Source organism: Carettochelys insculpta, chromosome 3, assembly GCF_033958435.1.
Source record: "Carettochelys insculpta isolate YL-2023 chromosome 3, ASM3395843v1, whole genome shotgun sequence".
NCBI classification, from domain to species: Eukaryota; Metazoa; Chordata; order Testudines; family Carettochelyidae; genus Carettochelys; species Carettochelys insculpta.
In genome coordinates, this window is record NC_134139.1 from 103,654,485 (window position 1) to 103,667,905 (window position 13,421).

Below are 13,421 nucleotides of genomic sequence, written 5' to 3' on the forward strand. Positions count from 1 at the left end.
GCAGAAAGTCCTTCCCGTTGGCTGCCTATCAATAGCCCATCTCTTGAGGAAAACCAGTCAATCAGACCTGCTGCTTTTGCCAGTTGGAACAATCCCCTCTCCTCGCTTCACCAGTAAGAGGGGCTCTTCTGGTGGGAGAAAGGCAGGGTGTATACTTTTCACAGGAGGGAAGTGGAGAGAAGACCACATAAATAGGATAGCTATACTCCAGCTGCCTCTCTTCTTAAAAAATTGGTCATTTTCCTCCTTTTCTATGGTTGTCAGCTCTCCAGGAGTGGCCTGGAGCCTCCAAGAATTGAAGATTAATCTTTAACAAAGATTATGCCATGTGGAGAAATCTCTAGGAGTATGTCCAACTGAAACTGGCAACCCTGCGCATACCAGGCTAGGGAAGGGTTGTGTGGATAAAGAGCAGTACGGTTGCCAGATTTTTAGGAAGGCTTTGCAGGACCCCAGTGGCCCCATGGCAGGGAGCTGGCTGGAGTGCTGAGCCCCCTTGGCAGCCCCGGCCAGAGGATCCCTGGGCCGGCAAACTCTGGCAGCTCCTTGGCTAGGAACCAGCTAGGCAGAGTCTCACGACTGTGGGAACCTTGCAGGTGGGGAATTTCCATGTCAAGTCCCACTTCCTGCATTTATGCAAAAACGCCTCATGGCACTATGCTGGGTAAATGTAAGACACAGGACTTGTCACTGAAATCCGGGCCATCTGCCAGCCCTAAGAGGGAGTCATCTGTTTAGGATCTCCAAGAGCCACTGCAGCTGCTCCACCTCCTTCTCGGGTGGGGGACACAGCTGCTAGACCTGCCCCTGGGGAAGAACCTCCCCAGACGTAACCGAGCTGGTGAATAACAAGCAGCCCTGTGGCACTGCACAGACTAACAGACCTGCTAGTGCCTAAGGTGCCCCAGGGCTGCTTGTCATTGGCGAGGCTGCAGGCGACGACGGCTCCCCCTCCGAGTGGATAAATGCGGGTGGGGGTGGCTGCGGGGGCAGAACTGAGTGGTAGGCCCCGCACCGCCGGCAGCACTGCGGGTACAGTCCTGCACCGACTTCACGCACTCCACGTTCGCGGAGGCTGAGCCACGCTGGGCCCTCTGCCAAGGGCGGCGGCGGGGCCCTGCAGGCGCCGGGGTGGGGGCGGGGTGTGACTCCAGGGGAACAGACTCGAACGCCAGGTGACGTCACAGCAAGGCCCGCGCGCTGCGGCAGGCGGCCCGCAGAGGGTGCCGCGCAGCCACAGACGCTAGCGGCGGGCCAGCCCCGAGCTGCCGGGTTCTTGTTGGCCGGGGGGCGGCCCGGCCCGGATATTGCAGCACTGCGGCACGGTTACCCCCCCTCCCCCCAGGTTAGCCGCGCCGAGAAGCTGCCGGGAAACCCCGCCCGCCCGTCATGTGACGCCCTGCCCTAGGGATTCAGGCGCCTTGGCAACACCAGGCGGCACCCGGCCGGGGCTGCAGCTGCGGTGCTTCAATTCGTCTCCCCTCAACCTGCGCCACGATGCGGCTTGCGGCCTCGCTGCTCCTCCTCCTCCTCATGCTGGTGTCCCCAGGCCGGGCCAGCTCCGGGGAGCCCCCGGCTATAGGTACCGACGGGGGGGCTGTGGGCCAGTGAGGGGGCGGGGGGCGCTAGAGGGGGCCCTGGACTCTGCCTTCGGTCTCCGCTCCCCCAGCCGGGCGCGGCTAAACACGCGCTTTTTGCGCAGTCGAGGGGGAGTGGGGTTGGCACGTAGCGCTTTGGCTCGTGAGTCTGGGCTGCTGAACAGCGGCGCTGCTCTGCTGGGTGGGAGGGTTAGTGACTTGGGGGTGGGGAGCATCGTGGCTGGGGACTCGAGGAAGGCAGCTGTGCTGGGAGTGGTTGGGCGGGGGGGCCAGTGCGAAGGTGGTGTTTGGGTCCTGGGGGGGGGGGTGTCGGAGAGGACGCTGAATGTTGTGTGCTTGTGGGGTCACACAGGACAATTTCAGAGGGGCAGCCAAGTTAGTCTGTATCTTCCAGAACATCAGGAAGTTCTGTTGCGCCTTATAGACTAACAGATATTTTGGAGCACAAGCTTTTGTGGCCAAAGACCTGCTTCATCAGGACAAGATGTAATTCTGTGTGTGTCTGGCAGAGTTTTGGGGGGCGGAGGGTGCAGCGTGTTTATTTTCTTTTATTCCCTTTATTTTCATTTTCCCCACGTGATGGTCTTGGTTTCCTTCCGTTTTCTTGCCTACAAACAATGTCTTGGCATCACAGCACTGAATTTAAGGATTTTTCTTTTTAAAAACGCTTGCCTCTCGAGGGCTTCCTTTTTAGGAAGAATATTTGGCTGCAATACATTAGGGAAGAGTAACAGCTGAGTGTTGCCAACACTCACCCCCCCCCCCACTACCCCACCCAGCAAAAGAAAAAGAAGTGTCTGGTTGATATTTGTGTTCTTGAGAACATTGAATAAGTAACATTTTAAGATGTTTAAGGATGATTTATCTGTGTTAGTAGATATTGGGTAAAACTTTTCTTTAAAAGAGGTCCATGTAAGCATGGTTCAGTTCTGGTACAAAATCTTGTCTGAATGGTTTTGAAACCTGTCTAGTCTTAATTTCTTAAATTATGTTTAAAATCATTGCAGCTGCACCTAATAATTATTAAATCAGCCCCAAGAAAGGGTCTGAACATTTGACATACATGCAGGAGTGAGATTTGGAGAGAGAAAATGTAGTGACACACTATTAACAGTTCTGGTCTGGCTATGGTCTGAAGAAGTGGGTCTGTCCCACGAAAGCTCACCTAATAAACTATTTTGCTAGTCTTTAAAGTGCTACTTGACTGCTTTTTGTTTTTATTAACAGTTCATTGTGCAGATGCTGATCACACACGATCTCTGAGTTCTGTTTTCCGAAAGTGTATGAAAACAAATATTGATTCTGCTGATCTAAATATATTTTGCATCAATATGTAACCAGAGACGCTGAGAAAGGGAGAGTGAATTCTACTCGATAGTCTTAAGCCAAGTCTACAGTAGGGGAGAGAAATCGAGGTAAGATACATAACTCCAGCTTTGTAAATTGCATAGCTGGGGTCAATGTACCTTACATTAATTTTTCTGCATCCTCCCCACTTCTGGAAGTCAGCAAAAGAAACTCTTATCAACTTCCCTTACTCTGCATTACTTTAAAGTACGCAAGTTGACGGGTGCCCTCAGCCTTTGATTTAGCCAGTTCTTACTAGATCTACTAACTTGAGCCTTGGAAGATTGAACTCCAGGGCATAGATTCTCTGGTAAAAAATAGATAAGTCCCTAACTAAGAGCTTTTTGGCTTATGCAGTAAATCGGGGCATGCAAATACCAGCCCACGGGCTGGATCCAGTCTGCTAGAGTTAGTCTCTGGTAGGCCCCTACCTGTACAGTAGGGTCGCAACATTTGCAAACTTTAATGTTTGCAAATTCAATTATTCATGAGCAGCCACTTCCGCCGGGGCATGGAGCGCCAGCAGCTGCCACTTCACTTGGGGTTGTGGGACATGGAGCGCCAGCAGCCGGGCTCCAGGCGGGAGCTGTATTTGCAAGGGTTCTCAACTCAGAACCCTTGCAAATGTTGAGACCCTACTGTGTATATACCTGTGCCTTTGCAGATATTGAGTGATCACAACTCTTGTTGTCCACAGATTGCTGTTTGTGGCCAATGGGAGCCATGGGAAATGGTGTCCTGATCCATGCCGCTCCCACTGTTCTTTGGCTGTAAATGGCTACCTGCGGCTAACAAGAGCTGCAGTCATCTGATAGTTGCAGAGAATATGTAGTGGTGAATATAAATATAGTGGGCTGCCTCTTTTTTTTTTATTGCCCACCCCTGTGTTAGAGGTTCTTCTCGGTGGTCTTAGTGCCTTTGGGTTACAAATATATTAGCTGTGCATAGGTATGCCATCAACAATCTAAATAATCAATGCCTATAATCAAACTAATTTCCGTTCAGCACAGAATTAATTGTAAAAGGCTCACTATACAGTGGCAGTTCCGGTACTGTGGGTAGGCTGGGTTGGTTCTCTGCAAACCTAGAAGCTCCAACAGTGAGAACAGAATCACTCCAATTTGGCTTTGCCCATTTTGACTGCGAGAAATTTGTTTGCACTTGTGACATGGCTCATGGGGTTACAGTGCCACTCCCTCAAGTTTGGCCTACCCAGACTCCTGTCATAATGATGGCAGGGCCAAACTGTAGTGGCATTGGGACTCTGGAGATAGCAGTGGCTAGAGAAGGGAGGTGAGCCCAGCCAGCCCTGTGGGACAGTAGCCGCAGGAGCCGCCACATAACCCTTTGAAGCAGTCTGGTAGCCACTGTTCCCTTTAATGTTTCCCACCTCAAGTGTAATGAATTTTATGTGCACTAATATGAAGGTGATGTACAAGAACCACAGGTTCCTGCCTTGCATGGCCTCCAGGAGTGTCTGAATGGGGCTGAATAGGTAACTGCACAGCTTACAGGGAACTTAATTGGCATTGGCAACCCAGTTTTGGATCCTGACCCAAAAGATGAGAAACCCTCACCTGCCTGTTTTGATGGGATAGGCAGTGGAGGAGAGAACAAATAATTTCTTCCATTTTGTTCTTCGGATGTACAGGCTGAAAAAACTTACAAGGCACTCAGTAGCAAGAGTACTTCACTCTTAGATTGAACACGATTGAGCATTTAGTATGTAGAATCCAACACTTAAGTGAATTGCATTTAAACTAAATTAGTTAAGTCATCTTGCCATTGGTGTCTTACCACATTTTGTCTTCAAACAAAATTCTAAAATTGTTGTATGACAGACCGCTGCCTGGGGGCTACAGAATCCTACAAGAAAGCAGGTATACTGGCTGATGGGGGAATGCTTTCCTGTTCCCCAATTAAGGCAGACAGCTGGGAGCCTCATTAACCAGTAGCCACAGCTGACTCTAGTCCGTAGTCTTTGGACAGCTGAGGCCCTGCACTCCCTATAAAAGGTTCCCCCTAGCTGGTTGCAGGGGGGAGGTTTTGGAAGGCACACTGAGGAGCAGGAAGGTACCACAGGGAAGCAGTGGGTGAAGTGGCCCGGGGTGAGGCTGTTGCATTGGGGCAGGCGTGAAGGCCCCACCAGCAGCCTGTTGACCTCTCAGGGACCCTGGGCCAGAGTCCAGGGTAGAAGATGAGTCTGGACTCTCCCCTCCCCCGCCCTTCCCCAGAGGGTTACTACATTGGGACAGGTGCAGGCCTGCAAGGGGGGGTGGCTGTGGTCCTCCCCAGTTGGGACTTGCCTGTGATGAGGATGGCTCGCTAAGCAGAGACTCCCGCCTCTAGAAAGGCCTGGGCAGGCAAGGGGTCTCCGTGAGTCTCTGAGGCACAACAGAGGAAACTGCCAGGAAACACAGGGACCCACAGGGGCTGACAAGGGACTTTGTCACACTGGTGTCAGGAGTGGGATGTCACTGCGCGGCGGCCAACAGTAACCACATGGGATAAAGAGGAGGGGAAAAGAGGAAGGAAGGAAAAAAAAGCGGGGGAGCACTTGGGTGAGGGACATTGGGAAATATCTTAAAATGGAGGAGCTAATACAGGCGTTGGTACAAGCTACAGTGACCCAGCAGGAAACCAACAAACTCTTACTAGATCAAGCTGCTGCGGACCATGTCCTCCTTAGAGACGTGGTCGACCAGCTTCAGGAGCTGGCAGGTTGAACCCCTGGGAGTGAGGGGGTGAGATCCCTGAGGGCTGCAGGCTGTCTCCCCAAGATGGCGCCCAGAGATGACGTGGAGGCCTATCTCCTCGCGTTTGAGAGAACAGCATAGTCAGAAGCCTGGCCAGAGGAGCAATGGGCCAGTATCCTGGCGTCTTTTCTCTGGGGGGATGCCCAGAGGGCCTACTATGACTTGCCTGCATAACATGCCAATATCTATTCCAGGCTCAAGGGAGAGATTTTGGCCCCGTCTAGGGGTGCCTATAGCAGCCAGGGCCCAGAGGTACCATGCCTGGGAGTATCGTGAGGGGAAGGCACCAAGGGCTCAGTTGTTCGAACTGGTCCACCTTGCCCGGAAGTGGCTGCTCCCCGAGGCCCATACCACTGAGGACATGATGGAGATCTTCGTGATAGACCAGTTCATGAGGAAATTACCCCCGGTCCTCCGGGAGTGGGTGGGCCAACAGGACCCCACTACATATGATGAAGTAGTTGCTCTGGTGGAGCGCTGGCTCGCAGCAAAGGGGCTGGCCCACACTTGCCCGGACACCAGGCCTACCCTTAAAGGAAGGCCACCAGGTTGAGCATTACCAGGCCCTAGAGCCCTGAACCCGGTGGGTCTTGGAGAAGAAGAGGAGGGGGCTAGAGGGCTGCAGAAATCAGAGACAGCAGGAAGGGAGCCGGTAAAAATAGGTCCTGAATTAACGCCAACCCAAAGAAGAGAAGCCCTAGACACGATTGCTCGAAACCAGGATGTGTTCTCCAAGAAGCCTGGTTGAACATCGGAAGCTGCACATGATATAATTACAAATCCTGGGGCCCGTGTGACGATGAGATCGTACCAGGTCCCAGCAGCCAAAAGAGAAGAAATCAAGGCGGAGGTATGCAAGGTGCTGGAAATGGGCATAATCGAAGAGTCTCACAGTCAGTGGTCCAGCCCCATAGTATTAGTACCAAAACCTGATGGCACTACACGCTTCTGTAACGACTTTCGGTGGTGTCAAAGTTTGACTCAGACTCACAATTTATCAGACCACTCTGTTTTATTAGCAAAGCCGCTCTGCTAATACATTTAGAAGTGAGCCCCCTGAGTGGGGCTTGTGTCTCTTAATTTATACAGTTTTTTGGAGAACAAGTTACAGAGAAGTTACAAACAAAAGAAGAAAAAGATTTTAGTCACCACCCTTCGAGATCCCTGAGACCAGTCACGTATCTTCAATTACCTGCCACCCTTAACAATGTCCTTTAACAGCTTCCAGTTAACTTAACTAATTGCCCTTCACACCTTCCATTCTGATGCCTGCTTCTTAGACGTGCTGGCTCCATCTTAATTGCTTCTCCATTCAAAAGCTAACTGTCCCTATGGTGTGCTCCCTCAGATACTTTGTAACATGTTTTGGCATGCCCTCTCATATACAATGTATCCAGCATGTCCCCTTATACAACGTTATACTTATACAATGTTATACTTCCACAGTGGCTAAATGAAATCTCACAATTGGACGCTTACCCTATTCCGCGTATGGAAGAGTTGGTCGACTGCTTCGGCACCGCTCGGTACTTGACCACACTGGATCTAACAAAAGGCTACTAGCAGATCCCACTGGCTGAAGACGCCAAGGAGAAGACAGCTTTTGCTACACCTCAGGGGTTGTTCCAATACACGGTTCTCCCTTTCAGTCTCCATGGGGTGCCAGCCACCTTCCAGCGCCTAATGGATAAGCTGTTGCAGCCCCACACCAGATATGCAGCCGCCTACCTAGATGATGTAGTTATACACACCCCAGACTGGGAATCTCACCTGGAAAGGGTAGAAGCCGTCCTAGACACGTTTCGGCGAGCTGGCCTCGTGGAAATCCGGCCAAGTGTGCCCTGGGGTTCACCGAGGCCAAGTACATGGGGTATGTGGTAGGAAAGGGGGTATGAAGCCCCAGTCGGATAAGCTAGAGGCCATACAGCAGTGGCCTCGGCCTAAACGGAAAAAGCAGGTTCGGGCTTTCCTGGGGGTAGTGGGGTACTACCGACGATACCTTCCTCACTTTGCAACGTGAGCCAGCCCCCTGACAGATCTGGTAAAACCTCGAGGCCCTGATCCGGTAAAATGGTCTGAAGCAGCTGAGGCTGCATTTAAAAACCTAAGGACGGCCCTCTGTAGCAACCCAGTGCTGATAGCCCACGACTTCACCCAGGAGTTCATCTTACAAACAGATGCATCAGATGTCGGCGTGGGAGCGGTCCTGTCCCAAGTATCAGAAGGAGAGGAACACCGAATCCTATATCTTAGTTGGAAATTGCTCCCCAGGGAGAGGAAGTATGCAGTGGTCGAAAGAGAGTGTCTCGCGGTCAAGTGGGCTATGGAGGCCCTACGATACTACCTACTTGGGCGTCCGTTTGTCTGAGTTACAGACCACGCGCCGCTGCAATGGATGCAATGGAACAAAGAGAATGCCAGAGTGACCCGGTGGTTCATATCCTTGCAGCCCTTTCAATGTAAGGCGCAACACAAGGCGGGCAAACTGAACGGGAATACGGATGGACTTTCTAGGATGCACTGTATGACGTCCCAAGTTGCCCAACCCCCTGGTGTTGAGCCGGGGGGAGGATATGAGACAGACCGCTGCCTGGGGGCTACAGAATCCTACAAGAAGGCAGGTATACTGGCTGGTGGGGGAATGCTTTCCTGTTCCCCAATTAAGGCAGACAGCTGGGGGCCTCATTAACTAGTAGCCACAGCTGACTCTAGTCCGTAGTCTTTGGACAGCTGAGGCCCTGCACTCCCTATAAAAGGTTCCCCCTAGCTGGTTGCAGGGGGGAGGTTTTGGAAGGCGCACTGAGGAGCAGGAGCAGGAAGGTACCACAGGGAAGCAGTGGGTGAAGTGGCCCGGGGTGAGGTCGTTGCATTGGGGCAGGCGTGAAGGCCCCACCAGCAGCCTGTTGACCTCTCAGGGACCCTGGGCCAGAGTCCAGGGTAGAGGGTGAGTCTGGACTCCACCCCCACCCTTCCCCAGAGAGTTACTACACTGGGACAGGTGCAGGCCTGCAAGGGGGGTGGCCATGTCCCCCCCAGTTGGGACTTGCCTATGATGAGGATGGCTTGCTAAGCGGAGACTCCCACCTCTGGAAAGGCCTGGGCAGACAAGGGGTCTCCATGAGTCTCTGAGGCCCAACAGAGGAAACCTCCAGGAAGCGCAGGGACCCACAGGGGCTGACAAGGGATTTTGTCACAGTTGCCATCCAGAAAGATCATATTAGGTCATTCCAGGCAAACAGTCTGTTTAGCTATTGCTTTGCCTTTAAGGCTGCATGGGACAGAAAACTAGAATTCTAACACTGGATGTCTTTGGCATATCCTTCCAAAGCTCTGTTATTAACAGGATTAGAGATGAGGGACAGATCACCAAGCTGAGAGATGGGGAACGTTTTTCAGGTTGGGGGACACTGACCCTTACACAGATCAATTGGGGGCCACATAAGTGAGAAGCAATTTAAAAAAAACAAAACAAAAAAAACCTCACCAATGATGTAGTCCCCAATTGTATAGGGGCCAGAGCTATGGGGTCGAAGTGGGAGGGAAGGTGTGGATGAGTGATCTGGGTCACAGTGGGATGCAGGATCAGGCTGACGGTGGGGATCTAGGGAGGGGAATAGTGTAGGGTTAGGAGTAGGGGGTCTGGAAGGGAGGGGGCAAGGTGGCTGTGAAGGGTGTGGGAGGGAGGAGGTCAGAAGTAGGGTGCAGGTAGGGAGTCTGGTAGAGTGCAGGTAGGGGTGGGGAGTGCTGGAGGAGGGTGTGGATGTGGGTTGGAAGGGTATGGGGGGCTTGGGGTGTGAGGTCAGGGTGGGAGTGAGGTTGTGGGAGCAAGGTTACAGGATGGTGGTGGAACGGGGGTCTGTATGGGAGGGGGTACAGGAGTGGTTGAGGGACAGGAATAAACTTGAGGGTGCAGCTTACCTGCTCACCGCCCAACACACATCTCTGCTCCCAGGCACTGCCCTCTGCTGCTCTGCTTGTCTGGAATTCCAGCCAATCAGAGCAGTGGTATAAAGCCTCTGGGCAGGCTGATGAGGATGCTGCTGTTCCCCCTCCCTTTCCTAACAGTGATTAACAGTGGAGCCTGGAGATGCTTCTTGCCCCCACGCCCATAGCAAGGCCTGCCATCGGGATCCAGCTCCAGCTTGCCTGATCCAGCCTGCAAGGCCTGGGGCTTCAAACCCTCCACCCTGCCATGGGCTGGATGCTATGGAAGGGAGCCCCAAGCTTTGGGGTCCAGATGCAGACAAGTCCACAGTCCTCCCCCCACCGCATCTATCTTCTCTCTTCCTCCAGTCATTAAGGACTATCCTCACCCACAGGCCTACTGACAGCAATCTGGGCCCCAGGAAGAACAGTCAGTGCCTCCTCACGCACACACGCAAGCGATGCTTGCATGGACACTATCCATCTAACATTCAGGCAGCGCTGCACCTGCACCGGCTTGTGCCCAGCAAACTGCCAGCTTACATTGCTGGGTGCACTTTTTTGGCGTAGCCAGGGCTTTTATATGCACGACCAGTCGGTTGGCCAGCTGTCAAATCATGCAAAACCTAAGGCCCTTGCTGTGCCTTTGTCCCAGCTCTTCTCTGAGGCCACCGTCCTGTCCCATGCCTTCTATGAGGCCATGCCCTCCTGCTCTTTCCATCCCTCTTTCCTCTGTTGCTTACACTACACCACTTTTACTTTCACCAGGTTGGGCAGGGGTTGGGTTGTGAGTTGTAGAAATTCATTCCCTGGGTGAAAAAGAAACATGTCAAGTGTAAGTACACTAGGGTCTCAACGTTCGCAAACTTAATGTTTGAGAATTCAATTATTCGCAAGTGGACGGTTCCCCTGGGGCTCTGGCACACCGAGCACAGGCAGCCGCCACTTCCCCCCGGGCCCCAGCCAGGAGCGCCGGAAGCCAGACTCCAGCCGGGAGCCATATTTGCAAAATTCAGCATTCGTGAGAGTTTCTAACACGGAACCCTCATGAATGTTGAGACCCTACAGTAGTGGAAAAAGAAAATGCAGGGCCTAGTTGCAAGAATGAATCATCATAAGTGTCAGTGAATTCAATGGGGCTTACTCCAAAATTAAGTGTACTCTAAGCACATTCAGAGCAAGGTGTGGAAGTCGTGGATTCTAATTTTGGTTATACCATTGACTCACTCTCTGGCTTTGCATAAGTGTTTCGGTCTCCTTGTATTTAAAATTGATATCGTATTTACCCACCTAATTCACAGGAGCGTTGGCAGGGGTTGGTTAGTATCTATACAGCACTTGGAACTTAAACCATAAATAAAAATGTAGCACACACTAAAAATACATGCCTGGTTCTCAAGTTAGGTATCCAGTCATGGAAGCAGCCATAATTAGTGGACGTTTGTTCAAATTATAGTCTAAATTGTTTATTACTTGTAAATGAGGCTAACTTATTTCAGAGCAGTTCTGAAGACACATTCATAAGATACTCATAGTAATATAAATGCCATAGAAAACTAGTGATTAGGCACTAGAAATTAATGAATCCAGCATAATATTTGATCATGTTCAAGAAATATAGCATGGGGCCTAACTGTAAGTTATAAGCCTGAGCTTAACAATGAATTGTTTCCTCAAATGAAGCATTACCCATATTTTGCACTGATTAAGTAAGGCAAGGGTTGTGGGGTTTTTTGATTGTATAGATAGAGATTCTCATAATACATACGTACAAAAGGGCCAAATTAAGGTTGAATGGGAAATTTTATTTATGGTATTTCCTAACCTTTTAAATGTTTGACTTTGAAATCTTATTTTAATGCAGGCTTTTTAATATAATTGATGTCATCATAGAGCATGATTCAAACCCAACCTTTACCTGATTGTTTTTGTTTAGCAAGCATAGCAGAAAGACTTGAGGCTATATGTTAGAAAGCTCAGAAACTGCTTCATGTTATACTAATAAGGGAAAGTAAAATGTGTTTCTTATCTTAAAAATGGAACCACAAAGATTTAATATGTGCAAGGTTTGAAAGTGGCTTAGTCATATTCTAGCAAGCACAAGGTGACACTTCTCTTACTGGAAACAGCAACAAGTTCTCAACCACAAGAGAGAAGGTGTCAAAGTACTTATGCTAAAATGCCTAATAGTAAATACAGTACTTGCTGCATAGTGACAGAGAGATAGCTGTGGTTATCTGTATTCTATCAAAACAAAAAAGCAGTCAAGTACCACTTTAAACACTAACAGAATGATTTATTAGGTGATGAGCCTTGGTGGGACAGAACGCAAATGCAAATGTTCTAGTACACAAACAAAACTACAATAGAAATATTAAGGTTGCAAAATCAAGAACTGAAAAGTTAGGAAATGCCAAAATCATGGCTACCTGTGAAACCTTAGTTCAGCCTCTTTGCACATGTGCAATCTTAAATTACATTATTATGTACAGTAAACCCTCAAAATACATGGCTTCAAATTGTTGAATAGTAACAGAGAGGAAGCCATGCTAGTCTATACACTATCAAAACAAAAAGCAGTCAAGTAGCACTTTAAAGACTAGCAAAACAGTTTATTAGGTGAGCTTTCGTGGGACAGACCCACTTCTTCAGACCATATCCCGACCAGAACAGACTAAATATTTAAGACACAGAGAACCAAAAACAGGAAGCAAGGAGGACAAATCAGAAAAAAATAATCAAGGTGAGCAAATCAGAGAGTGGAGGGGTGGGGGGAGGAGATCAAGAATTAGATTGAGTTAAGTATGCAGACGAGCCCCTATAGTGACTCAAAGTTCACATCACGATTTCAACCATGTGTTAATGTTCCGAATTTGAATATAAATGTCAATTCGTCCACTTCCCTTTCTACAAAGGAGCGATAATTTCTTTTCAGTAACACACATACCTTGAGGTCATTGACAGAATGCCCCATTCCATTAAAATGTTGACTAACTGGTTTGTGGATCTGGAGTGTTTTGATGTCTGTTTTGTGCCCGCTGACCCTTTGTCTAAGGGAGTTAGAAGTCTGTACAATATACAAAGCATCTGGGCATTGTTGGCACATGATGGCATATATGATGATAGTAGAGGAGCATGAGAAAGTGCCCGTGATTCTGTGGCTCCTCTACTAACATCATATATGCCATCATGTGCCACTCCTTTCAGACTCTCAATTGCTCTAAGGGGTTTGTGTCTTCCTTATGGTATCTTCTGGCCTTCATTTTTGGATCCTCAAGCTCACAATTGTTAAAAGTAGTGAAATAGCATGATCCTTTTTAATGTCGCTAATGTCTACTGGGTTCTGAACAGCAGCAGTGAAAGCTGACAAGACTTTCACAGTTAGTCTGCTACAGACTTTAACAAGCTGGAGCAGCAGGAGCAACAACACTGGAGTTATAACCAGACTAGGTCACTAGGTAAGTTTATTTAAACTTCCCAGTATTTGATTTTGTACACGCAGTTGCACTCAATTGCTTTAAAATACTGTTAAACTGGTGCAGTTTCTGTGTGTAAACAAAACCTTTGAGTTTTATGCAGGGGTTGTAGGATTTACTGTACTCTTTCTTCCACAACCCTCTGCCTCATTAAGTTCACAGGAAGAATGGTGCTCATTTAATGAGTAAACTGTTCAATGTGTTGTTTTCTTTTCATTCTTCAATATATTCTCTCTGGCCTTGTTAACATTCATTTTTCAATCTCTGCTCTGAAAGCAGCATTAAATGAATCACAGGCTTTATGTGGTGCTTGTTGTTAT

At 49.4% G+C, this 13,421-nt stretch overlaps 1 protein-coding gene across 3 annotated transcripts in view; it reads left to right on the top strand.

Moving 5' to 3' along the window:
• Nucleotides 1–1,277: 1,277 nt before the first annotated feature.
• The window catches only part of IFNGR1 (interferon gamma receptor 1), a 36,896-nt gene continuing 24,752 nt past the window's right edge, over nt 1,278–13,421 (top strand). Inside the window, exons 1-2 of one of the 3 annotated variants that reach the window (XM_074990481.1) lie at nt 1,278–1,582; nt 7,148–8,322. In XM_074990481.1, the coding sequence (XP_074846582.1) occupies nt 8,097–8,322 (226 nt within the window). In that variant the 5' untranslated portion in view covers nt 1,278–1,582; nt 7,148–8,096. The remainder of the gene's footprint in view (nt 1,583–7,147; nt 8,323–13,421) is intronic. The other 2 variants (XM_074990483.1, XM_074990482.1) reach the window with 2 other exon arrangements.